The sequence below is a fragment of the Diorhabda carinulata genome, chromosome 10, assembly GCF_026250575.1.
Source record: "Diorhabda carinulata isolate Delta chromosome 10, icDioCari1.1, whole genome shotgun sequence".
Classification (NCBI taxonomy): domain Eukaryota; kingdom Metazoa; phylum Arthropoda; class Insecta; order Coleoptera; family Chrysomelidae; genus Diorhabda; species Diorhabda carinulata.
In genome coordinates, this window is record NC_079469.1 from 15,384,736 (window position 1) to 15,395,357 (window position 10,622).

Genomic DNA, 10,622 nt, shown 5'->3' on the forward strand with positions numbered 1-10,622 from the left:
CGTCTCCTGTCATTAGAAAAGGATGTAAGTACATAAAGGTTGTTCTAACTCATGTTTACTATTAGTGACGTCAATGTACATGTCGTTTTGATTGGCTATAAATACATTGGGTAGAATTGTTCGCGCCTTAAATGTTATCAATGTTTCTCATTTGTTTTATGTAATGACACAAAAGACAGTTGACATATGTCAAGTCTTATGTAGATTGATGTTTTAAAAGATATATATATATAGTTACTGCTATCTAAATAAAGTTTTTATTTAACAATCTTTTAATATCATGACATAAAATTAACGTCATTTAATATGAATTAGGTCACAGTCATAAAAGAACAAACATACGTCATAATATTAATGATAAAGACACCAGTAACATTTGTGTCGTCATTAGAAAAGGACAGTGTACATAAAAGTTGTGTTTACTATTAATGACGTCATTTTACATACCGCTTGGATCGACTGTAGATGCATTTGGAACTATTATGACGTTTTAATGGGCTGCGGATAGATTTAATACTATTTTGACGTAAAAATAACGTCATTAATGACGTGTTTTGTTTTTTTAAACCATAATCATAAAATAGCGAAACGTACATCATCGTTCAAACAAAAAGAACACTAATCATGTTTCTACTGTCATTAGAAGAGGATAAAACATGTAAAGTTCAAGTTTATTCATGTTTACTATTAGTGACGTCATTGTACATGACGTTTTGATCGACTGTAGATGCAATTGGAACTATTATCACGTTTTGTTGGGCTGTGGATGAATTTACTACTGTTTTGTCGTAAAAATAAGGTCATTCATGACGTGTTATGTTATTTTTTGAACCGTAATCATAGAAAAGCAAAACATACCTCATAATTTGAACAAAAAGGACACTAATCATGTGTCAACTGTCTTTAGAAAAGGAGGAGATATATTAACTTTGTGTATAGTATTAGTGACGTCATTGTACATGTCATTATGATCGATTGATTTGGTGCTATTATAACATTTTCATGAACTGTAGATAGATTTAGACTATTTTGACGTAAAAATAATGTCATTTATGACGTCTAATGTTATTAGTGTTAAAAATTTTATATTAATTGTCATAGTCATGAAAGACCAAAATGACTTCACAATTTCAATTATAAAGACATCAATAAAGCGTGTTCTGTCATTAGAAAAGGATAAAGTGTATTTTTACTACTAGTGACGTCATTATACATATTGTTTTGATGGACTGTATACACATTTCAATTATTAAAGGTGAATTTTTATTTTGTAGTGTCCTTTTGCCACTTTTTTTCACATTTTAATAATAAAAAACATGGTTTTATAAATTTTCATACTCATCCATGTAAACTAGCACTTCAAGGGTCAAAAAGGACGTAAATAAAACACAATTAACCAATTTTTATTATAAAAAACAATTAGAATAACCTTTTTTTCTTCAAATTATTTGCTATAAAACACAAATACACTGTTCTTTATTTGATAATATTTGTTCTAAAGCACATTTAATAATTTCTATCAACCCCTCGGATAGTTCCTTGGCTGTATAAGGCTCATTTAGCGGGGGTACATGAATGAATAGCGTTCTTGATGAATCAACGTTGAGCGATGTATAATAAATAAATTCGCAAAGATACCTGAAATAATAATAAAAGTTTCACGCGATTTTATTCAAATTCGAGACATTTAGTCGATAAAAATATACCTTCCGGCATCTTCGGATAGACAAGCCTCTATTTTTCCTGTACCATTAAGTCTATTACAAATTCTATCGACATCTATTTCAGTCAGAATGCAATTTTCACCATCCAAAGACGCTTCTCCGGTTTGGTGAATCAACCCCGCGGAATCACATTTTATATACCCGTTTTTATAAGCACATTTTTCGACTGTTATTTTTTTTGCTCCAGATGACACCCCTACGTGTACCACTAACTATTGATTAAAATATAATGAAATTGCATAAATTATTCAATGTTTTTCGTAATAAAATTTACTATAAACATATAAATATGTACTTACCAATGGACGATGCTGTTCCCATAATTTCGGTATATTTGTTTGAACGTGTTGATATTCAACGGGAATTTCTTGTTTGATTAAATTAATTCCTTCTATTTCATCTGGTAATAATTTTACAGATTCCCAGCTAGCGTTCACTAAATGTTTATCGAAAGGTCCAAAGCCAGTTACGATTATATTTTCTTTTGTGGTATTAGACATTTCCAATTACACTTAAATTCAACATGAATAAGGTTTGTAAAACGTATTTTTTAAATAATTAGTAAAATTGCTTATAATCAGGTATAAATTATTATAAAAAGATAAGCATCAATATTTTTCACACACAATAGTAGGTTAATTTGTAGGTTATAAAACTATCAAATGTAGCTCGAACTTCGAAGTAGTTGTAGGATCATCGAACTAAATTTTACTAGTAGTTTTTCTGGCTTTTTTCTTGACATGACTATTGGAATTTCAAACATGTAAACGTGCTTATAATCAAATATAAATAATAATAAAAAGATCGCCATCAAATATTTTACGTTCAATAGTATGTTATTTTGTTGACTATAAAGATGAAATGAACAATCTGTCATTTGTAATTTGAACTTATTCTAGAATCATCGAACTAAATTCAACTTTTTTAGCCTTCATCAAGGTAGGACTAGCTGAATTCGTATTCATATTGTAGCTCTTAGGATCATCGAACTAGCTTACACTTTTAGGTTTTAGGCCTTCATCTTGACAATACCTAATCAATATCTAATTTTCGCTTTACATTTATAGTTATAGAAACTTTCAGAAAAAGGAAAAATTCTTATAATTTCATATATTTAATAAGTAATATTTCAAATAGTAAAGTAGTTGATGTATATGATTAGTAAAATAGTTCGTTTGTATTTACAAAAAGAAGAAGTGAGAATCGTATAATGTAAATATAACCCTACATTATATAATTTATGAGTTTAACGTTGATCGTTAAAATGATATATTAAGTGATGATTTTATAATGGCTAAACTATTTAGGAATAATCATAAGTTACTTCAATGTCTTCAAAAAAAGCAGATCATTCTATACGGAAGAAATAACTCGACTGCAAGTGACGAATTTGTAGAACTTGACGAAAAAACGCTCACCGGTAGATTTCTTATGTACATGTCAAATTTCGTATCTAAAAATACCAAAGAAAAATATTGCGTACCAAAAATAAATTACAATACTATCAAAAATATACGCTACGACGCTGAACAAATCAAATCATCTATTAAACTATTGGATATTAGCCAAGATACGCTTTTATTCAAAGAAATAGATAAAGAATGCCACGATCGAGTTAAGTACCTCAAAACCTCGGATATATTAGAAATATTACACATCTACATGAAGAAAGTACCCAATAAAATCGTAAGTTACGAATTTTACGAATCGGCTATAAAAGAATTATCGAAACGATTGCAATCCCTCGATAAAAACGGTATAATTCAACTAATATTCTATATAGGGTTGAGAAAAAAAATGTCCAGAGAACACGAACTACTAAGAAAATGTGTAAATCAATTGCTTCAATATAATTCGTTATCTAATGAAGATTTATGCATTATTTGTAACACTGTCTTTAAAACAACTACTAGAATCAAAACTGATCATTTATATTCGAAAATCATATCAAATATTTACGACAATTTACAATTATTCAAAGATCCCGCGTTTTTTGTTACTTTTTTGAAAACTATAAGGCAAAATAGATACCAGGACGACGAATTTTTAAATACTATGACTTGTACTATATTTTTCAATAAAACGTTGGATTATTATTCGTTTTCCGCTTTAGGGCATATTTTAGCTGTTTATTCAGATTATTTATATTACGATGAGAATATTTTGAGGGTTTTTACGGAAAGATGCGTCGAGCTTTTGAAAGAAACTAAATTTGTGTCAAGTAAGGATCACATGTCTAGCAACATCAGGCTAAAGGATATAAAAAGGTTCTTGTGGTGTATAAGTAATTTGAATTACAAGTTGAGTGTCGATGACATTAAATCTGTGATAGTTCCAAAGATTTATGAAAGAATCCGAGGGGGTGATGTTGAAGTGGATTATTGCAGTTTAGTGGAAATCTGTCTCTATTTGTGGATGTTGAAATACAGAGCTTACGAACTGTTACCTTATTTTCTAACTAAGGAAAATATAGAACGTATAAATAGTAAGTATTAATTTTCATTCATTTCTGATTATTCATCACCATCTTCAAGGTATTCGATCGTCAAGATTGAGAATGTTGTAAAATCCTTCCTTAAAGTGAATCATTTCATGTTTTATTTTGTTTTTATGTATATTTACAAATGTTGGTAGTTTTTTAGTATCATCATTGTTTTTTCAGTCAGTGACATTACTACAAATGATTTAAAAAGGGATTTCAGTAAAGCAGATCTATTTGGAATCATATCTATGTTAATATTAGTCGTACATAAATGAAACTGGTTTCATTTTGTAGGAAATTTAATCTATTTTAAAAAAGTTGAGAATAAAAATTTTCCTTTTTCAATGACTACGAATGATACAAGAAACAGAAGTAGATAGAATCTGAATATAATTTTCAAAATAGAACTATTAAGACCCGTATCTATCTAATTATTTGTCACAGAAAAACGAAACTGGATCGATTATATAGGAAATTTAATGTTATTAAAAAAGTTGAGAATAAAAATTTTCCAATTCTAATCGATAAAAAAGTTATTGGCAAAAATCTGTAAGAAATACGACAAAAACACAGTTTTTTGTCCAACATTTTGTTTTCACAAGATAAAATCCAATATAAAATCAAAAACACTACAAATTACGTGGACACCATCGAAAAAATTATTACTCCATATTCTATGGTCATCATATAACATAAGGCTTGTAAACAATAACTCCACATTTAAAACAATTAGGTTATGTGAAACTGTCAGTCACTTACTATCTGTAGTTCAAACGATCATTCTTCTTTTTTTTGTCTTATTACCACCATAATCGATTACTATTTTCACTTTTCTCGTTAATCGATTTTTTTTTCGTAAGAATCGATTATTTTACATCACATTCTTCCAGATCTAACCACGCCATTGAAACAAAGACTGAACGTTCTCCTTTCTTGTATCTACTATGAAGATAGGGAGCTTCTTAAAGATCTCGACGTCCAACCGTCACATTTACCTTACAACATGGAAAATCAATTAGAAAAAAGACCTTTTCTAACCACCGTTGTCACTTCCCTTAATAAAAATGAAGATATTCCCTTAAGAACCCGAGTTAGCAAATTGGAAACGTCCTGTCAAATTCCTGGTATTCACATTATCGGAATAACCGGTTATAACGATAAAACCGGTATTCATATTGAAGTATTGGACGAATATACAACGTTAAAGAATACCGAATACGTCCCTACAGGGTTGATGCAATTGAAACTCAGATTACTTGAGCATTTGGAGGAAGGGTTGATAACGGTAAGTAGTAGTTTCCTTTTTTTTTAATAGTCAATACGATTTTCTCTAAAATTCGATAACTGTATAATTGTATAGGTAAAGGCCAAATTACGAGAGATAGAAGAATAACCTAACCAATAAAATAATCAACCTAACCTAGTTACAATTATGGGGGAGGGGTAGATTCGAAGGGTTTCATATTTTTATTACTGAAAAATCTACTAAAATGGCGCTAGTGGCATATACAGGGCGGTAGAAAATAAACCAAAATGGTGTTAGTGGCACATACAAGGTCGTAGATGAATTAATGACAATGTAGTATAGAGAACCTCTACTATCAGCGTGTTTGGATTTAATTCTTTTCTAGAAATCTTCATGTTCTTTTGAGCTTTAGAGTAACGGCGTTTTAGTTTTCTCTCTACTTTTATAATTTTTCTGATGTTTTGCTGCTTAATTCGTTTGTCGTATTGTTTCTCTTCCTTTCCTTTTTTTTGTTATAACATAACCTCTAAAAATGGCACTGGCGCCATCTTGATTCAACGCATTTTGACAGGGGCGGCTTCGAGGTGTATGCGAATATGTGATTTTTGTAAAAGCAAGAAATTATTATAAAAAAATCGTGGAAAATCATGAAAATTATCAATAAACCGTCGTCTTTCAGGTCAATTATTATAAGGAGAAATGAACTGAAATAAATTCGTCTTTCTATTCTAGTGAGTAATTTTTTATTAATTTTCTTTAACGCGCCCCAATTTTCGCGTTGTATTGATAAAAAAAATCGAATGGTCCTAAATCGGGAGCATACGAGGTTATTTGATAGGAGGGGGAGGTTGTCTTGCTCCATATAATTTTTTTATTTAAAACATTGTAGGCATATTGATTTGAAACTTTTTTTGCAAAATATTTTGATTATTACATCGCCTTCCCATAAATTTCTAATTCTAATAAGCGAACCACACTGTATAGTAAGTTTGGTTTAATTTTGAACACACTGTATTAATATGGTAACAATTTTTAATTTTAGATCGAAGCTGAAGATTTGAAATCTCTGAACGAATTCGAAATAAAAAAAATTTTATTTGAAGAAATCGAATTTGTTTCTTGAGAATTTATATACAGTGTGAGGCAACAATATGAAACAGAATTTCGTCGACTTTTTTGCCATATTTCATTATACATTTCATCAACGCGTGTTACAATTTTTTTTTTCGTATTATTAATTATAATGTTCATATTATACAGGGTAAATTGAAAGGTTGGCGTATTTTTTTAATATTTTGGAAATAGGGGGTTGAAAGTTGTATGTGAAAGTTGGTAGAAAATTCTTGATATAAATCAGTTATTATTTCACATATCCTTCAAATTTGCGAAAAAAATGGAAAAAGAAGTAGATTTTTTTGTTTTTAATTTTTTTCCAGCGTTCAAACTTATCAATTGTTTTTTAAATTCCTCATTTTATGACAATTTTCTCTCTAATATTTATATTTTTATATACATTAACCCCAAAAGAAGATCATAACTTTCAGATCAGTTTCGTAATCATTGGGCCGCTTCAGTACGGCGTATTTATGCTGAAATGATTAGTAAACGTCTCAGAAAACATAGAAAATGTGCCAAAACGATTATATTATCTCCAAATACAGTTGTTTGTTACTATGTTTTTGAAATATTTCAATTAGGTGGCAATTGTTATTGAATAATCAATTTTGTTGTTGAAGAACTGATTCATAAGGTATCTTCCACCCAAAAAATTTCACACTGCATGAATATTATCGAATGTTATTCCACTTTTTTTTGCACTTTTGAGTTTTTCCGCTAAAACTCCTATAACTGTCACTGCTTCATGTCAAATGACGTCATAATTTGCTAAACAGACCATATATTATGTGAGGTTATGTACGTTCAAAATTTCGCCAAACGGTCATATATTTTGATTATAATAAAGACTGTACCTAACAAATTTGCTCAATTGAATATTCCATAAAGAATTATTTCTACAAATTGTCACTTAAATTATTACATATAGTCATCGAGGACCAGTATTTGTAGTAGTACAATTTTTGAAACAAACTTATGAACTTTGAACAGTATATGTTTTATTAATCCAAAGATTGTTGATATATTTCTAGAAATAAATTATCAAAAAAATATTATTTGATGTTATTTACTCAAATGTCCTTAATTATCGCCCTTACTCAAATAATTATCATAGTCTAAATCCATATTAATCCATTATTATCAGGTAAAATATCAACGAAATGGATGACAAATGACATGAAACACATAATTAGTGACATAAAACATTTGACAAGTGACATGATGGATGACACAAAACACATTATTAGTGACACAATAATTGACATGTGACTTGAATCACTTGATAAATGAGATAACGACAGATGGCATAGAACACTTGACAGATTACGTAGAACAATTGGCAAATGACATAAAGCACTTGGTGATGGCATGAAACACTTGACAGATGGCATAAAACACTTGACAGATGGTATAGGACACTTGGCAAATGACAAAACAGTTGATAGATGGCATTGAAACTCTGGATATATGACATAGAATACTTGACAGATTGCATAAAACACTTGACAAATAATGAATGATTGATAGTAATAAATATAGTTAGTTTCAACTAAATTGAACATAATTTTAATCTGTAATAAATTTTTAATGGTTAATGAAACACTTTTCAAGAATGAATTTTGTAATTTTTCCTAATTTTAATCATTTTTGGTACTATAAAATAACAATTTTCAATTATATGTACAACGAACCGTCCGCCGGTCCTAAATAATGGAGTGAAATTAAAATTACGTCGATTATGGTCCAAACTCCCAAACCTCCGAAACTAAACAATTTACCTATTCCTTCTTGCCAATGCCCTAAGTAAAACCTATCGGCTCCAAAGCCACCTAAAGTTATGCTTAATAATAAGGTGGTGGACCATCTGTAACCACATGTCCAATTGCATACTAATTTTTTCTTAAAAGATCTTAATCCTACAATAAAAAATATGATTGATACTTTCAACAAAGAGTGACCTACGCCAGGCCTGCTTCGCAGTTTGTTTATATGCAATGTCACCAGTTACTTGTAACTATGTAAACAAACTGCAGGGGCGGACTGACTCAAACGCTCCATTATATTGAAAATTGACTAAATTTAATGTAATTTTCTGTCAAATATTATTTTTAACAAAAATTATTTGGAAATGAAATGAAAAAAAAATACGATTTTTTTAGAACATCTGACGTAGGCACTCCCTGTATTTTATTTACGTTTCTATGACATTCAATGTCTCGTCAGTCACATAAATAATGTAAACAAACTGCAGAGTTGGACTGTCTCAAAATGTTCCTCTCAGTACAACAAAAACATCAAAGCCAGGCCTACCCTGTAGTTTGGTTACACTTCTGTCAAAAGTCAGTTTTGTTTTGAAATGTAAACAAACTACAAGTTTGGATTGGTAATGATGCAAGTCACACTTATAAACAACTGAACATAATAATTGAACAAAATACTAACCCAAACAAATAATATCATCTTTAACAGTACAGTTTGTCACGTAATACGACGGCGGAGAAGTGACTGAATTACAATTAGCTGATAATTCACATTCGTGCTCCCAATGATCCGTTTGATAACAGTATCGGCAAATATACTCCCTTGGAAAACTGATAGGTCCCTGTAGGTATGTTAAAACTTTGTTTTTGACGCGTTTATTTGTATAAAAATACTCACAGTGCATGTAACTCCTTGTTCTGGCTCACACGTAGTTCTAAGAGTTTCTCCGTAAATACATTTTTCTTTTAAATCGCATTTTATACAAGATCCTTTCAAGTTTTTACATTCCGAATTTGTAGGACAATTAAGAATAACATCATTCTGTTAAAAAAAGTGAATTTATAGCTATGTAAATAATAACACTATAATAAAATAGTTAAAAATATTATTTTTTACATAATTTCGAGTTTTTACAACAAAATTATGATTTGTACTCGCCTTTTTTTTGAAATTGATATTTGGAGATTCGTTTTTTTTGTTTTCAATTTCTGTAGAACTACGAGTTTGATCTTCTGAAAATAATAACGTTAATTTATGATTAATAGGATTGCATAAAACTTACCCATTTGGATTCGATTTATTAATAAAGTTAAAAGGATGAAAGTCGCTTTTCTTATATTTATATGCATACATCTCATTTTTCATTATTTCTTGAAAACAAATACTATTTACCTCGAACCTTTCAAATATAACCTAAAATTCATTTTGACTTTTTCAATTGACATCGACAGACAATTGCTGTATTTGATATATCGAATAATTGATATCTTTCAACTAGTTTTAGAAGCATAAATTCGATTTATTGATAAAACTAAAATAAATTTCGAAAATAGTGATTTCAATAGAGTTGTAGAGTTTAAATTTCAAATTTGTTAAGCGAAAGTTATTTTTATCCATATATTTAAATAATATTTAATATTAGTAGTTATGGGGGCAATTAAAAGTATCGATGTTTTTCATATCGATTCTTGACATCTGAGACATAGATAATTTAAAGTAACGTTTCATATATGATTCTTCTTTTTTCTTTTATATCAAGTTGCCTATGTTCTGGCGAAAAATATATAGTGTCTTCCACAATTATTACAAAAAGTAATTTAATCCATAGATTATTACTATTGTTAAAAAAAGTGGAATGAATTAATAGAAATTCTAAGGTTTCAATGAAATTTTGATGAAAAAAGTATAGGAAAACGATATTTATCATGATTTATTAATGTTTTTTATTTGATTGTTTCCAAAGTAACATTCTGTATATCATTTTTGTTAATGAAAATATTATTTCGAACATATATTTTTATACAGGGCATGTCAATTTTACAACGTGATCGATATACTGTTATTTTGAGACACATGAAAAAATTATCAGGTTTAGGATAACTTTAGCTTCGATTCGATTTCCGCGCGGTCACGTGATGTTAATAACGAATAGTTAGGTTATTGAAATGTTATTTCAGGTTTTAAAAAAATGTATAAAAGTTGCATGAACTTTGATTTATTTTCTTTTTATCACATAGTAACTAATCAATATATTCTAACGTCGATAAGAGTGCGTCTTGCATCATATTTTCAT

General features: G+C 29.2%; 3 protein-coding genes across 5 annotated transcripts; 1 reads left to right on the forward strand and 2 right to left on the reverse strand.

Moving 5' to 3' along the window:
- Positions 1–1,387: 1,387 nt before the first annotated feature.
- On the reverse strand, positions 1,388–2,368 carry LOC130898565 (pyroglutamyl-peptidase 1). Its single transcript, XM_057807953.1, has 3 exons — positions 2,024–2,368; positions 1,707–1,936; positions 1,388–1,638 (listed from the first exon to the last, which is right to left on the reverse strand). The coding sequence occupies exons 1-3, from the start codon at positions 2,222–2,224 to the stop codon at positions 1,452–1,454; spliced, it is 618 nt and encodes a 205-aa protein (XP_057663936.1). The 5' UTR covers positions 2,225–2,368; the 3' UTR covers positions 1,388–1,451.
- A 551-nt stretch (positions 2,369–2,919) lies between these two features.
- On the forward strand, positions 2,920–6,724 carry LOC130898686 (uncharacterized). Of its 2 annotated transcripts, XM_057808145.1 has the most exons (4): positions 2,967–4,209; positions 5,097–5,491; positions 6,132–6,183; positions 6,495–6,724. In XM_057808145.1, exons 1-3 carry the CDS (start codon positions 3,015–3,017, stop codon positions 6,153–6,155), a joined length of 1,614 nt encoding a protein of 537 aa, XP_057664128.1. In that variant the 5' UTR covers positions 2,967–3,014; the 3' UTR covers positions 6,156–6,183; positions 6,495–6,724. The 2 variants fall into 2 exon arrangements, with proteins under 2 accessions (XP_057664127.1, XP_057664128.1); XM_057808144.1 differs by lacking the exon at positions 6,132–6,183 and having other exon boundaries at positions 2,920–4,209.
- Positions 6,725–8,171: 1,447 nt separating this feature from the next.
- Positions 8,172–9,759, reverse strand: LOC130898687 (TM2 domain-containing protein almondex). Of its 2 annotated transcripts, none has more exons than XM_057808147.1 (5): positions 9,612–9,759; positions 9,488–9,558; positions 9,227–9,370; positions 9,011–9,170; positions 8,172–8,484 (listed from the first exon to the last, which is right to left on the reverse strand). In XM_057808147.1, exons 1-5 carry the CDS (start codon positions 9,685–9,687, stop codon positions 8,243–8,245), a joined length of 693 nt encoding a protein of 230 aa, XP_057664130.1. In that variant the 5' UTR covers positions 9,688–9,759; the 3' UTR covers positions 8,172–8,242. The 2 variants fall into 2 exon arrangements, with proteins under 2 accessions (XP_057664130.1, XP_057664129.1); XM_057808146.1 differs by having other exon boundaries at positions 9,488–9,561.
- Positions 9,760–10,622: the final 863 nt, after the last annotated feature.

What these genes read in the sequence shown, in the direction of transcription:
- LOC130898686 (XM_057808144.1), top strand. Translation starts at nt 3,015, where the DNA reads ATGGCTAAACTATTTAGGAATAATCATAAGTTACTTCAATGTCTTCAA. An exon ending in AAATATAGAACGTATAAATA is followed by an intron (nt 4,210 to 5,096) that starts GTAAGTATTAAT and finishes ACATTCTTCCAG; the next exon opens with ATCTAACCACGCCATTGAAA. An exon ending in TGGAGGAAGGGTTGATAACG is followed by an intron (nt 5,492 to 6,494) that starts GTAAGTAGTAGT and finishes TTTTAATTTTAG; the next exon opens with ATCGAAGCTGAAGATTTGAA.
- LOC130898687 (XM_057808146.1), bottom strand. Translation starts at nt 9,687, where the DNA reads ATGAGATGTATGCATATAAATATAAGAAAAGCGACTTTCATCCTTTTA. An exon ending in AATAAATCGAATCCAAATGG is followed by an intron (nt 9,562 to 9,611) that starts GTAAGTTTTATG and finishes TATTATTTTCAG; the next exon opens with AAGATCAAACTCGTAGTTCT. An exon ending in AGATGATATTATTTGTTTGG is followed by an intron (nt 8,485 to 9,010) that starts GTTAGTATTTTG and finishes TTTTTATTGTAG; the next exon opens with GATTAAGATCTTTTAAGAAA.
- LOC130898565 (XM_057807953.1), bottom strand. Translation starts at nt 2,224, where the DNA reads ATGTCTAATACCACAAAAGAAAATATAATCGTAACTGGCTTTGGACCT. An exon ending in GGGAACAGCATCGTCCATTG is followed by an intron (nt 1,937 to 2,023) that starts GTAAGTACATAT and finishes TTTAATCAATAG; the next exon opens with TTAGTGGTACACGTAGGGGT. An exon ending in CTATCCGAAGATGCCGGAAG is followed by an intron (nt 1,639 to 1,706) that starts GTATATTTTTAT and finishes TTATTATTTCAG; the next exon opens with GTATCTTTGCGAATTTATTT.